General features: G+C 40.5%; 3 protein-coding genes and 1 pseudogene across 3 annotated transcripts; 3 read left to right on the top strand and 1 right to left on the bottom strand.

Moving 5' to 3' along the window:
- Window positions 1-270, bottom strand: part of LOC104817249 — a 3311-nt pseudogene extending 3041 nt beyond the window's left edge.
- A 632-nt stretch (window positions 271-902) lies between these two features.
- Window positions 903-5072, top strand: LOC104817600 (65-kDa microtubule-associated protein 4). The gene is made up of 14 exons (XM_010546850.1): window positions 903-990; window positions 1322-1437; window positions 1554-1751; window positions 1870-2121; window positions 2239-2445; window positions 2519-2674; window positions 2776-2938; window positions 3070-3137; window positions 3239-3436; window positions 3526-3613; window positions 3809-3882; window positions 4059-4133; window positions 4214-4478; window positions 4563-5072. The coding sequence occupies exons 2-14, from the start codon at window positions 1366-1368 to the stop codon at window positions 4838-4840; spliced, it is 2094 nt and encodes a 697-aa protein (XP_010545152.1). The 5' UTR covers window positions 903-990; window positions 1322-1365; the 3' UTR covers window positions 4841-5072.
- Window positions 5073-5620: 548 nt separating this feature from the next.
- LOC104817248 (proteasome subunit beta type-1) lies at window positions 5621-8428 on the top strand. Its single transcript, XM_010546351.2, has 7 exons — window positions 5621-5788; window positions 5902-6009; window positions 7018-7099; window positions 7205-7334; window positions 7452-7594; window positions 7683-7769; window positions 8058-8428. The coding sequence occupies exons 1-7, from the start codon at window positions 5742-5744 to the stop codon at window positions 8130-8132; spliced, it is 672 nt and encodes a 223-aa protein (XP_010544653.1). The 5' UTR covers window positions 5621-5741; the 3' UTR covers window positions 8133-8428.
- Window positions 8429-8644: 216 nt separating this feature from the next.
- Window positions 8645-13045, top strand: LOC104817247 (ATP-dependent DNA helicase 2 subunit KU80). The gene is made up of 12 exons (XM_010546350.1): window positions 8645-8773; window positions 9240-9332; window positions 9435-9486; window positions 9802-9933; window positions 10008-10411; window positions 10772-11058; window positions 11161-11323; window positions 11410-11616; window positions 11916-12083; window positions 12162-12452; window positions 12627-12757; window positions 12844-13045. The coding sequence occupies exons 1-12, from the start codon at window positions 8759-8761 to the stop codon at window positions 12905-12907; spliced, it is 2007 nt and encodes a 668-aa protein (XP_010544652.1). The 5' UTR covers window positions 8645-8758; the 3' UTR covers window positions 12908-13045.
- Window positions 13046-13277: the final 232 nt, after the last annotated feature.

The following is a 13277-nucleotide window of genomic DNA, read 5'->3' as shown; positions in this document are numbered from 1 at the left end:
AAGAGTGTTCCGGAGAATCTCCAGAGCGGAAGAGGACGAATTCCGGGAGAGAGAACGGTGGGTCGTCATCGGGGTTGGTGTGGTGGTGATGCTGATGTTCCTGGTGAATGAACGGCTGAGATTGATCGATCATGTCGGGAGGTCCCAGATCATGGTGGTGGAACAGATCTTCTTCGGTCTTGTGGGGATTCATCAGGAGGAACAAAGAAGAGGAAGAGGAAGAGGAAGAAGAAGACGACGACGAGAGAGAGAGAGAGAGAGAGAGAGGGAATTTTTGGGTAATTTTGTTATTATTTATTATAAGTTTTTTTTTTAATCAAGCCCAAGCTTCGGTCTGACATTTATGTGAAATCCGAGGGCATTATTTTATCCTCTCTCCATCTTCTTCTTGTGTCGTCGCTTCATTTTTTTTCTTACTTCTATGGAAATTAATTTAACTTTTTTTTATTTATAATAAAATCTTAGGCTTGAGAATTGTTTTCTGTCTAAATAAAATAACCCGGATGGAGTATAACACCTAGTCTAGTCAGTCCACAGGATTAAATTGAATAATAAGAAATTCATATTTTTTTATTTATCATTTTTTATCATATGTATGTATAAACATCGGCCCATTCCAAAAATACCCTTTTTATGTCGATAACAGGGAGCCAATTGATTTCAAAATAAATGTGAATTGTCCATTTCAAAAATTCGATCCCTTTATTTATTGCTTCCCAACGAAATCTTGGTCGTTAATTAAAAGGAGAAAGGATTGTCAACAAAACAATGTTCCCTTGCAACGGCCCAGATTGTGCCACGTCACCCTAATCTCGGGCGCGGATCGAGGCCATCGGTGCGTTTCCCCACATAACGGATCCTCCCGCTCCCTCTTCAAAAATTTCAAGCGTTACGCTCTCGAATTCCCAATCTTTAAATCCCTAATTTCCCTCTCTTCTCTCTTTCAGCTTGATCGTTCTTTCCTTCTCCAACTCCACATCCATTTCTAAGGTCTGTAAGTGATCCAGATTCATCTTGTCAGTCATTTTTCTTGTAGACTCTGAAATCTCGATGCTTTGATCGCTTTAGTTACTGCGATCTTCTGTATGGTCGGCGAGAAAGTAGGAGAAAACGATAGAAATTTTAGAATTGACGTTTTACTTGTTTGAGAGCCCAGAATTGTTGTCATAGTACCCTGTTTTCTAGTGTTATTGGTCAAAACGAGGGCGAAATCAGAGTTAGGACTTTGGTTTTTCCTGCAATGTGAACGATACAGTTTCATATCTCAATGATGGGTTTTTAAGTATGATTAACTTGAACTGATGCTTAGAAATGTCTCCAGGTTTTAGGGGAGAATCAGCTTCTTTGTTCTGTCATCCTCTCAAAATGTTGAGGCAATCTGCAGAGCAGTTTGCTCGAATTGAAACTACGTGCGGTTTGCTGCTGCGACAATTGCAGGTTTCCATTGACTTTCACTATTTCAGACTCTACCTTGCTTCTTCTTCTTTTTAATCCATTTTATTGTTCTATTAATGTATGAAGTTTTGTGGGATTGGATATTTTGCTGAGCTTAGGAAATATGGAATGAAATGGGAGAGTCTGAGGATGAAAGGGACGCAGCATTGGTTGAGATCGAGAAGGAATGTCTAGCAGTTTACAGGCGAAAAGTCGAGGATGCCAGTACGTGCAAAGCTGAGTTGCTGAAATCGATCGCTATTGGCAGAGCGGAAATCGCTGCTATTGGTTCGTCTATGGGTGGACCTGATGGTCATGTAAGTCCGGCAAAACATTCACTTTTGATGACTCATGACTCTGGTTACTCTGCACGATTTCTGGGATAAATGACATTTGATGTTCTTTCTTCTCTTTTGGGTTTTTTCCCCCTCGCAGTCTAACAACAGGGTTGGAGAAAACTTCAAAGAGGAGCTTGAAAATGTTAATCTACAACTAGGGGAAATGCGCAAGAAGAAAATGGAAAGGAAGAACCTGTTTGATGAAGTTCTGGACCAGTTACTGAAAATATCATTTCAACTTGGAAACCCAACGGATTACTTGAGAAAACTTGCAGCTGAAGAGACAGATCTATCACTTCAAAAGCTGGAGGAACTGCGCAGAGAATTGGTTGAACTCCAGAATGAAAATGTTAGTTTCTTTATTCAGTATTTCCGTTTGCATTGACAATTATATCTGTATTCCATTTAGTCCCATGCTATCATTTTCTTCAACTCATGGATATATTTTGCACTTTTTCAAATGTAGAGCAAAAGACTGAAAGAGGTAGAAGATCACCTCGATATGCTAAAATCGTTATGCTCGGTGCTTGGCGAGGATTTCAGTGACTTGATCAGTGGGGTACATCTATCTCTTGTTGATTCCAGAACCAAAGATGTGAGCAGAAGCACTCTCGATAAGTTGGCCATGATGACAGACAATTTGCTCGAGGTCAAGTTACAGAGAATGCAGAAGGTTAGGAGTCCAATCTATGAGTTTGTTGGCAATTCTGATTTTCTTGCTTCTTGGTTTAAACTTTTTTCCCCAGCTTCAAGATCTTGCAGTTTCTCTGTTGGAGCTCTGGAATCTACTTGACACACCAGTGGAAGAGCAAATGATGTTTAACCATTTTACACGTACCATTGCTTCGTCCGAGTCTGAAATTACCGAGAGCGGCGTACTTTCTGTTACCTCCATCAAACGTGTGAGTATACCTTTAAGCAGCGTGGTCATCATTAATTCTGTCAATCTCAATATAAAGGTTTCATCTTTCTAACCCTTCGTTTCGTATGGTGTTTTACACAGGTTGAGGATGAAGTCACGAGGCTTGGCAAGGTCAAAACAACTATGATCAAAGAGCTTATTCTCAGAAAGCAACTTGAACTTGAAGATATATCTAGAAAGATGCACATGACCTCTGAAGTCCTTAAATCAAACGAGTACTCAACAATAGAATCCATCCAGTCCGGTAAAACCACTGGAAAAGCTTCTTTGCTATTGATCAGCAACGTTAAAGATAAAACCATTAGAGTTCGTTGGACTGGTGGAGCGAGCATCTGATTATAGAAAACTAATGATATGGTTTGTGCTCATCTTCAGGTGATAAGGACCCTGAGAAGTTGTTGGAGAAAGCATTACAAGTTTCTGTTGGTGTAAAACTCAATTTTGTACTGTTGAACTTGGCACTAAGTAAACATGTTGTCTGTTGCCTGTTGGTATTTGAGGATTTGGGCTGGTGGTGGGCCAATGATGTTGTTTCGTTTGGTAGCCCCCAAAACAAAACACCACGCAGTTCTATAGCGAATGTCACGGACGACGCGGTGTTTTACCTACGGGCGGGAATACAAGAAAACCAGGCTCATTTAGTCATTTTACGGAACATTTTTATAATTGTTCATCGTCTCAAAGAGTGGAGAAGTGGATGGCGGCATGTGAAGAAGAGTCATGGCTCGAGGAGTACAACCGGGTTATTATCGAGTTTAACCCAATCATTTCTATGTAGCTTTTGCTCTCGTTTTTGTGCCAAACTATTCTCAACACATTCGTGGATTACAGGATGAAAATCGGTACAATGCTGGACGAGGCGCCCACCTCACCTTGAAACGTGCTGAGAAGGCACGCTTACTTGTCAATAAACTTCCTGGTAACTTCTTGCTCTCTGAATCATACTACAAAAAAAAAAAGAAAAACAAAAAAGATGATATCCGGTTGGAGATTTCCCTGCATGTAAATAGCTGATTACTCTCGAAAACCATGTTTAATATCTAGCCTGTACAATATCTTCGACTCCAATTTACCCATCAGCTACATTCCTTTTCTTGTGTTACTTTTGGAGCAGGGATGGTGGAAGCACTCATGGTAAAAGTTTCTGACTGGGAGAAGGAAAGAGGAATTGAATTCTCATATGACGGTGTAAGCCCCTCTATAGACAATGAGAAGACTGAATTGGGATTACTAAAGCAATTTTCCTTCAGCTCGTATGGTTAGTGAATAGATAGAGCGGGAAGCGAACCTGAGATCGCTGTTACCAAGCCAATCCACATCCGTTTTAGTATATTTAGATCCTGTAATCTTTCGTTATGTTTCAGGTTCGACTACTCTCGATGCTTGAACAGTACAACAACCTTCGCCAAGAGAAAGAGTTGGAAAAGCAAAGACAGAGAGTAAGGCAGATGCTACAAGTAATCCAGCTTTAGCCTGTAAACTAAAGTGTTCTTTTTGTAACATCACTGTCACTTCTCAGGATCTGAAGAAACTAAAGGGTCAGCATATAGCAGAGAAGGAAGCTCTCCACGGGCCAATGCTAAGTCCCACGAAAAGCGGAAAGAAACTCCCGAGAACCCCCGGGACTGCCTTGAACAGGAAACTCTCCCTTGGCGGTGCCATTCTTCAAATCTCGAAACCCGAAAAGACAACTCCTCGACCACTTGCCTTCAGGAAGAGCAACTTCTCTGACCAGAACGCAACACCAAGGCACATGCCCGCATCTGCTATCCCCACTCCCTCAGGTACAAAACATATAACACAAAAATATTTTCACGCGGGTTTGAGATGGTGAATAAGCAGAACATGATGCGTATCGTCGTTTCTAGGAAGGAGAAACTCGGAAACCATCCGTCGTCTAGGAAAGAAGCAGGTCTCGGTCGGAGGAAAAGGCGTCGAAACAAAGAAATCTCCATTGGTGAGGAAGCCGCTTTCTCCTGTTCCGTCCAACATCTTGAGCTCCCCCATAGAAGATGATCTCAAAGAAGAACATTACACAAAGACCTTACAAAGACGAGAAAACAGAAAAACACCAACAAAGCAAACAGCTCAAATCTCCGTACCATCAGCACCGGAAGAAGACAGCGATTTCGGGCTTTTGAACTAATTCTTACACAAGCTGTTATTAACTGCAGATCATCCTCTTGACTTTGGACAACCTCAGTCAACGTCAGTTGCCTTTTTTCCTTTCTTCTCACGAGTCACGACGACAATGCAAATGTTTGTAAAGACGATGGATTCTGTTTTCTTGCTTTTGTCAAATGTTTTTCTGACATCAACTTCCAAGTTTGATGTCTGCTACAACGTTGGATTTGATTCTTCTTCTACATGTTCTTTTACTGGTTATGGAAATCCATATGACCACCTTAAAAAAATGTATTAAAAATAAAAAGCCCATATTTGACCCAAAAGTCTAAGCCCAGAACCTTAACTGGGTCGTTTCTGGCGGGCAGGGATCTAACAAAAATTTTCTTTTTTTTGGTCGTCATTTACCAAAATTATAAAAATTTCCCATTGAGCTAGGACAAAATTAGGAAAAAGTTACATTTTTAATTTTTTCCCTATAAATCATGATTTTTTATTTTGAAATTTGAAAAGAACACAAACCTTATGAAATCTAATATTTTTCTCGCACACTGATACATAATAGACATACCGGTTTTCGTTAATTTAAAAAAAATCATGTCTCTTGTAAATTAAAAAAAAAAAGACGTTTTTATGGAGGAAAAAAATGTTTTTCTTTTTTTTTTTTTGTAAAAAAGTTTTTAAAAGAAAATTAGAAATACATGGGGTCACCATTGGGCGTGAAAATGTATTACACGAGAGACGGTGTCGTTTTGGGCGTTCGATTCTCCATCTTCTCTCTCTTCTTTTCTTGTCCCCAAAGCTAGATCCACTGTGAAACAACACAAACAAAACAAAACTGGACTAGAAGCTCATCAAATCCATCTGCTTCATTTTTTTTTTTCAAAATCTCTCGGCCCCATCTCTCACCACCATCATCCACCATGACCAAGCAGCACGCGAAATGGTCTCCGTACGATTTCAATGGAGGGTTCGTCATCGTTGCCCTAACCGAGAAGCTGTGTTTTTCGTCTCTTGATTTTGATATTTGAGCCTTTTATTTGTAATTTCCCTCAGGTTTGTGTCTATCGTTTGATTTTGCAGGACTTGCGTTGCGATTGCTGGAGGTGATTACTGCGTTATCGCCGCCGATACTCGGATGTCAACCGGCTACAACATTCTTTCTCGCGATTACTCCAAAATCCATAAACTGTAAAGTTCTCTCTTTTCTTCTGTAGATTTCCTTTCCAATCTCGCCTGTGATCTTCCGAGGCGCTGATTTTATGTTCGTGTTAATTCACTGTCTGTGAGGGTTTATGTTCTTTTTTTGCTGGGTACTATTGCTGTAGTTCAATGTCGGATTTTCTCTTTCCGCATTGGTTGTGAGGGTTTTTGTTTTTCTATTTTGTTCTTTTTTCTGGGCATTGCTGATGACATTTTAGGACGATCATGATGATAGGATCTGGATGAAGATTGTAGTTCAATTTCGTTTTTTTTTTCTCGTTTTGGTAGTGATTGTAAAGGTTTTCCTCCTTTTCTAGGTATTGGGTATTGATTTTTAGATGTTTCTATTATCTGGATGACACTTTGATTTCGATTTCTATCACATTTTCCTAAGAGCTTTCTGTTTGAGAAGGTTGGTAGCAATCTGAATCCCCTGAGTGAAGTATCGACTCGAGTCTCTCTCTGCTAGTTACCCGTTCGTGTTTTCAAGTTATATCAGCTGGTGCTTGCATCATGAGTTTGCCAATACTGTCTTGGATCTGGAAACTATTGAATAGAAGAAACTATTGTAATATTTGCTGGCACCTCGATATGATAAGCTAGTGTTAATCCACTGACCATCCTTGGGTTGTGTAATTTTGACTGTTTCTTATTCGCTTGTGGATAGTTTCCCTACTTCCTAGATCTTTTTTCACAACCATATATACCTAGGTTTACAAAGATGTCATAAACAGATGAAATGCACTGCAGACAATACTATGTAAGAATGCCTAATTTATGTGATCGGCAACGGTTATGGTTTAACTCATTTTCCAATTGCAATATGCATGGCCAAAAGTTTGAAGTATGGATATATGTTGGGAAAGACAAACGGACTGAATTTGTTTCTATTATAAAGATGTAATCTGAGGCAAGAATGCATAAACAGAGGGCATATACAATTTCTTCATTTGTCTTTCCTTCCATTGACTTTGTTGTTGGGTCGTCATTCTGCAGAGCGGACAAAGCTGTGCTGGCTTCCTCAGGTTTCCAAGCTGATGTGAAAGCCCTGCAGAAGTTACTTAAAGCTAGACACTTGGTGAGGTTTCCTTGATTGTTCCATCGTGTTGTGTTTCTCTTGTATTCTTCAATTTCTTGACAAATCGTTTTCTGTTTGCATATGGTAACTTGGGCAAAATTTTAGATCTATCAGCATCAGCATAACAAGCAGATGAGCTGCCCTGCAATGGCCCAGTTACTCTCCAACACTCTCTACTACAAGCGGTTTTTCCCATACTACGCTTTTAATGTATTAGGTGGCCTTGATGAGGAAGGTAAAATGCTTCTCTCTTATAATGCCTTGGCTGATCTTTGTGGTTGTGCTTTCATTTCGTTATCATGTGTAAATCAGCCATATTCTGTAACTTTCTTGTGAAAAAATATATCTTCAGGAAAGGGGTGTGTCTTCACTTATGATGCTGTGGGGTCATACGAGAAGGTTGGATACAGTGCTCAAGGTTCTGGCTCCACATTGATCATGCCATTCCTCGACAACCAACTGAAATCTCCAAGCCCTCTACTACTGCCTGCTCATGTAGTTTCTTTAGCTTTTATGCTTTAATGGCTTGAACCCGTCATTTGGTTTCTCATTTTTTTTCCCTTTTTTTCTGACCCTTTTGCAGGATCCCATCACACCGCTCTCTGTGTCGGAAGCAGTTGATTTGGTCAAGACCGTGTTTGCTTCTGCAACTGAGAGAGATATCTACACTGTAGGTTTTCTCTATCACAAATCGTAGTTGGATACTCTGAAATCCATTTTCCTCGAACAATTCAATGAAATGTTCATCTGTTTGCAACTGCGCTCTCTCTTCTGTCTGATAATCCTGTTGTGATACCCGCCCTTCTGCATATAATTGGTATCTGACTTGTCACCAATCTGTGTTATTTAACCACTTCATCCTCGACATGGCCCATGATTCCTATAAAACTGCCTTACTAGACATGTGCATCACCAAACTTGTGGTGACATTGTGCTAATACGCGGATCCTTGTAACAGGGAGACAAGCTCGAGATTATCATCCTTAAAGCTGACGGTATCCAGACCGAACTGATGGAACTAAGGAAAGACTAAGCCGCTCAATCTATATAGTCAGCTGTTTCAGGCGCAACCAGTGTTTGTGGGAACATTCTTCGTTGGATTTTCACTTGGGGGTTTACTGTTTTCCATCGAAACATTCAAGTAAACCGATGTGAATTGCTCTTTTTACGATTAATCATGTTTGCAAGAATGACGTCTCTTGGGAGTTTATTAAGTTTTTGTTTATTACCATGGGATCTGTCAAGTCTTGGATTGTAAACTGATTGTTTCCATGGAGTGATGTAATACGCATTACAAGTTTCTGTTGGTGTAAAACTCAATTTTGTACTGTTGAACTTGGCACTAAGTAAACATGTTGTCTGTTGCCTGTTGGTATTTGAGGATTTGGGCTGGTGGTGGGCCAATGATGTTGTTTCGTTTGGTAGCCCCCAAAACAAAACACCACGCAGTTCTATAGCGAATGTCACGGACGACGCGGTGTTTTACCTACGGGCGGGAATACAAGAAAACCAGGCTCATTTAGTCATTTTACGGAACATTTTTATAATTGTTCATCGTCTCTCCATTTTCCTCCTTTCTAAGCTCAGCTTCCTTGTCAAGCTTAGTTTCCGAATTCACCATCTTCTTCTTCTTCTCTGTTGTCTTCTTACTCGCTCTCAATGGCGCGAAATCGGGTAAATTTCTCTCCAATTATAGTCTCTCTCTCTTTTTTTTTCCTTTTTAATTCCCTCTGTGTTCGTTCAGAATTTGGGTAATCTTCAATGTCAGCATCTATATGTTTCGAAGGAAGACCCAGCTTCTCCTTTACGCTGTTGTTGTTCCCTCTCGTTTCAGTCATTCTGTTTCAAGTGATGCATTTTTTGGTTCTCTATTTCGTTTCCGTTGTTTCAGTGATGGGTTTGATTACGGATGTTCATGCGAGTTTGACTTCGTTCTCTGTGATAGTTATCATGGCGTGTGTACATGCTCTGGTCTTCGGTTGTTGCCTGACCATTACCTGATGTTTGCTCGATTTTTCCGGGTTGTGGTCGTGTGGTGATTTGCTCCTTCTAGGGTTTTAGGTTTTATGGAAATTTACGGTTTAAAATTAGATTTTTCGATTGAGGAATTAGGATGGCATGTGATGTGATCTTGAAACAGGAGGGACTGGTTCTGTTGCTTGATGTCGGGCCACCAATGCACGGTATTCTTCCGGAAGTTGAAAAGGCGTGTTCTTTGTTAATAGAAAAGAAGGTAATGCTCCCCCTCCTCCTATGGTTATTGCTCATGTCTTGTGTTTCCATGGCACGGTGGATTGGCCGCGGTTCTTAATGGGTGTGTTTTTGTTTGTTGCAGTTGATTTTCAACAAGTATGACGAAGTTGGAGTGATCTTTTTCGGAACTGAAGGTGCTTCTCGTCGCAAAATAATTCATCCATTGTGAATACTGATAGTTTCACTTGGGATATGGAACAAAAAAATTATCCTTGTTTCTGAGCATATTATATATTGATATTGTATATCAACTTATCAAGTCTTCCCTGTGTTGTTGAGGATGCCCTAGAGTGTAGATTTTTTGTTATATATTTTGGTGTCTTGACCCCTGCAATCTCCGGTGCAACGACTTCCCTTTGTGGTTCTACTTCTTTCTTAAAATACATTGATTCTCTGGTTTTGTTGTTAAAGCCTCTCATCATTCATAATGTTCCATGTGAATTTTGCAGAGACCAGGAATGAGCTTGCAAGGGATATAGGCGGATATGAGCATGTTATTGTTTCGAGACAAATCAAGGCTGTTGATGAAAACCTTGTTGAGGATATACAGCAGCTTCCTCGAGGAACTGTAGCTGCCGATTGTATCCTATTAGTTATTTGGCTCATTTGCTGCATTTCCATTTTCTTTATATCTTTGGTTCCTTGACTGACTTAGTTCTTGACGCCTTAATTGTCGGAATGGATATGATGATAAAAAAGTACGGTCCTACAGAAAAAGGGAAAAAACGGCTGTGTCTCATCACTAATGCAGTCTGTCCTACAAAAGATCCATTCGAAGGGACAAAAGAAGATCAAGTCAGCACCATTGCGACGAAAATGGCTGCAGAAGGTATAAAGATGGAAAGCATTGTTGTGAGGGGAAATTTAAGCGGTGATTCTGATCAGAAGATTATGGATGAGAATGACCATTTATTGAAATTACTCTCCAGCAGAGCGAGTGCTAGAATAGTTTATGTTGAGAGTCCACTATCACTGCTTGGGGCCTTAAAAACCCGGCGAATTGCTCCAGTTACTGTGTTCAGGGGTGACCTTGAGATTAACCCAGAACTGAAGATTAAGGTAAGATGCATTACTTACACACACACAAACATATATATATACATACATATATATATGCTTGTATTTATCACACGTGTCCTAAATTTCTAGGGGTTCTAGGATTAAACCAAAGGCATGTTAGGATTGTATGCCAAACTAGCAGATGAATGCTAAGCAGTGGCTTGTGTATGTGACTAGCTAGTCGTTGAGGTGATCATCAGTAGCAGTCACACAAGGACTGTGGCACAACGCACTAATCTTATTTCGATATCATCATTTGTTTTCTTCCTACATTATTTGTTGTCAATCATAACAATATCTCGCAAGCCTATATATACCTATTTAAGCAGGATTCCGGAGTATTAATTTTTAAGTCTGTAGGTCTGGGTTTATAAGAAAGTGTCTGAGGAAAGGCTACCCACACTAAAGAAATACTCTGATAAAGCACCTCCAACTGACGAGTTTGCCCAACATGAAGTAAAAGTAGATTATGAGTACAAAGTTAGTGGAGAATCAAGCCAGGCTCTCGCCCCAGAGGAACGGATCAAAGGCTATCGCTATGGTCCTCAGGTTGTACCTATATCATCTGATCAGATGGAAGCCCTCAAGTTTAAACCCGAAAAAGGAATTAAGCTTCTGGGGTTTACTGATGCTTCAAACATATTTCGGTAAAGTATAAGTGCACATTACGATGCTATCTCAGAAACTTTCTGTTCATTACAATTGAGGAAATAACTGTGTTGTCTCCTTTGCCTGCATGTGAATCAAAGACATGAACCGGGAAAGACAAAATCTGTTCTTGCCGCCTCTGCCATTGCAAGAGCGATGAGTCAAGCTAATAAGGTTGCAATTTTACGATGTGTCTGGAGAAAAGGACAAGGGAATGTCGTTATTGGTGTCTTGACCCCTAATGTATCTGATAGAGCTGATACCGTGAGTAACAAAATTATCAACTAGGAAGCACTTTTTATTTGTTTAACAACTGATCAGTTTCCTTCATTGCTGTGTTAACTGGGCAGCCTGATTCATTTTACTTCAATGTGCTCCCTTTTGCCGAGGACGTTCGTGAGTTTCCGTTTCCCTCTTTCAGCAGATTGCCCGCATCATTGAAGCCAGATGAGCAACAGCAAGCAGCAGCAGATAATTTAGTGAAGATGCTTGACCTTGCACCGTCTGGTAGAGAGGAAGTCCTCAAGCCCGATCTTACTCCAAACCCGGTTTTGCAGGTAAAAATAGCTGTCTTGTAGTATGTTATATCTAGCTTCAATGGGATAAACAAATCAAAACAATTTCCCCTGCATTAGCTGAATGCAACTACCTTATTTTTTGCAGTTCTCGGAATGAAATTACTGTGCTTATGTAATGTGTGGGAATGCAGCCTTCTAATGAATAATGATACTGTTTTACCAAAAGGAATCCTTTGTTCTGCTTTTGAAGTTTGATGCATGGTTTAAAGCTGTGGAGTATGTTCTCCTTAATGGTTTTTCAGCATAACCTAATAGGCATTCTTTTGTATATTTATCAGCGGTTTTATCGTTTTCTTGAGTTGAAATCAAAATCCCCGGATGCTGCTTTACCTCCACTCGACAAAACTCTCAAGGGCATCATGGATCAAGACTCAGAATTGCTTTTAAAGAGCAAGTTCATCTTGGATGCATTTCGTGGAAGCTTTGAACTCAAGGAGAACCCTAGAGTGAGTTCCTTCAAATGTTCTACCAAAGAGGATGCTGGATACTTTCCTTTCAAAAGTCTAACATAACTGTCATTGCAGCTGAAGAAAGCATCTAAGCTGTTGTTACGGGAGAAACCATCTGGCTCAGATGATGAAAACGATCGTATGGATGTCGAGGCTGAAAACAAATCCCTGGTTGACAAAATCCGAGATGCAAACCCTGTTCAGGATTTCGAAGCCATGATGTCCCGGAGAGATAGTCCAGATTGGGTTGACAAAGCAATCGTGGAAATGAAAAACAAGATACTGAAGCTCATAGAAGAACCTGATGGAGAGGACAAAGCCTTGGCATGTCTGCTTTCCCTCCGCAAGAGCTGTGTCCTTGAACAGGAGAAGAACCTGATGGAGAGGACAAAGCCTTGGCATGTCTGCTTTCCCTCCGCAAGAGCGGGGTCCCTGAACAGGTCTCTCTCTCTCTCTCTCTCTCTCTCCCTCTCTCTCTCTCTCTCTCTCTCTCTCTCTCTCTCTGGGAGTAATACTCACTTGGTGGTGATGATGTTGCAGGAGCCGAAGCAATTCAACAATTTCCTGCGGCATCTTTACCAGTTATGCGTCGAGAAAAACCTGACCTGTTTTCTTAAACACCTCACTTGCAAAAAAGTCATGTTGATTCCCAAATCCGAAGCTGAAGACAGGTTTTAAAACACGTCGATTCACTGCTCATATTCCTTCCTTTGTAATTTTCCGTCTCTCTAACATTGCGCTGCTCTTCTTCGAGCAGTGACGTAGCGGACGAGGAAGCGAAAGACTTTCCCGTCAAACGCGAGCCGATGCCTGACAGCTGAGCCAATTTTTCTCAGGAAATTACTCTCTTGTTTTCTGTAAATCGTCATCATATAATGTGATTCTTTTTGGCATGAATCTGTGACACTTTGCATCAGTAATCAAATCGTAAGTGTTGAACAGATGTGAAATTTTTGTCATACCTTCTGTTGGAAAAAGATGCAACTAGAATGAAGAAATAGATAGACGAGAGGGCGGTTTTAGGAGCCTCTGAGCAAAGCGGAGGGTCCGAGGTTGTGGGACGTGCGCAGCGGACGAGAGCCGTACCCTCTATGTCGAATATTATATTGAAGAGATTATGCTCGCCCTAAGTTGATGTAGAAAGTTGAACCAGGCAAAAAAAAACATGCATGTATGTGTATATATATATAT

The sequence above is a fragment of the Tarenaya hassleriana genome, unplaced genomic scaffold (genome assembly GCF_000463585.1).
Source record: "Tarenaya hassleriana unplaced genomic scaffold, ASM46358v1 Cleome27, whole genome shotgun sequence".
Taxonomy (NCBI): Eukaryota; Viridiplantae; Streptophyta; class Magnoliopsida; order Brassicales; family Cleomaceae; genus Tarenaya; species Tarenaya hassleriana.
This window is presented reverse-complemented; position numbering and strand designations above follow the sequence as displayed.

What these genes read in the sequence shown, in the direction of transcription:
- LOC104817247 (XM_010546350.1), top strand. An exon ending in CTCCAAACCCGGTTTTGCAG is followed by an intron (nt 11,617 to 11,915) that starts GTAAAAATAGCT and finishes TATATTTATCAG; the next exon opens with CGGTTTTATCGTTTTCTTGA. An exon ending in AACTCAAGGAGAACCCTAGA is followed by an intron (nt 12,084 to 12,161) that starts GTGAGTTCCTTC and finishes CTGTCATTGCAG; the next exon opens with CTGAAGAAAGCATCTAAGCT.
- LOC104817248 (XM_010546351.2), top strand. Translation starts at nt 5,742, where the DNA reads ATGACCAAGCAGCACGCGAAATGGTCTCCGTACGATTTCAATGGAGG. An exon ending in CTCTACTACTGCCTGCTCAT is followed by an intron (nt 7,595 to 7,682) that starts GTAGTTTCTTTA and finishes ACCCTTTTGCAG; the next exon opens with GATCCCATCACACCGCTCTC. An exon ending in CTGAGAGAGATATCTACACT is followed by an intron (nt 7,770 to 8,057) that starts GTAGGTTTTCTC and finishes TCCTTGTAACAG; the next exon opens with GGAGACAAGCTCGAGATTAT.
- LOC104817600 (XM_010546850.1), top strand. Translation starts at nt 1,366, where the DNA reads ATGTTGAGGCAATCTGCAGAGCAGTTTGCTCGAATTGAAACTACGTGC. An exon ending in GGCTCGAGGAGTACAACCGG is followed by an intron (nt 3,437 to 3,525) that starts GTTATTATCGAG and finishes CGTGGATTACAG; the next exon opens with GATGAAAATCGGTACAATGC. An exon ending in TGCTATCCCCACTCCCTCAG is followed by an intron (nt 4,479 to 4,562) that starts GTACAAAACATA and finishes CGTCGTTTCTAG; the next exon opens with GAAGGAGAAACTCGGAAACC.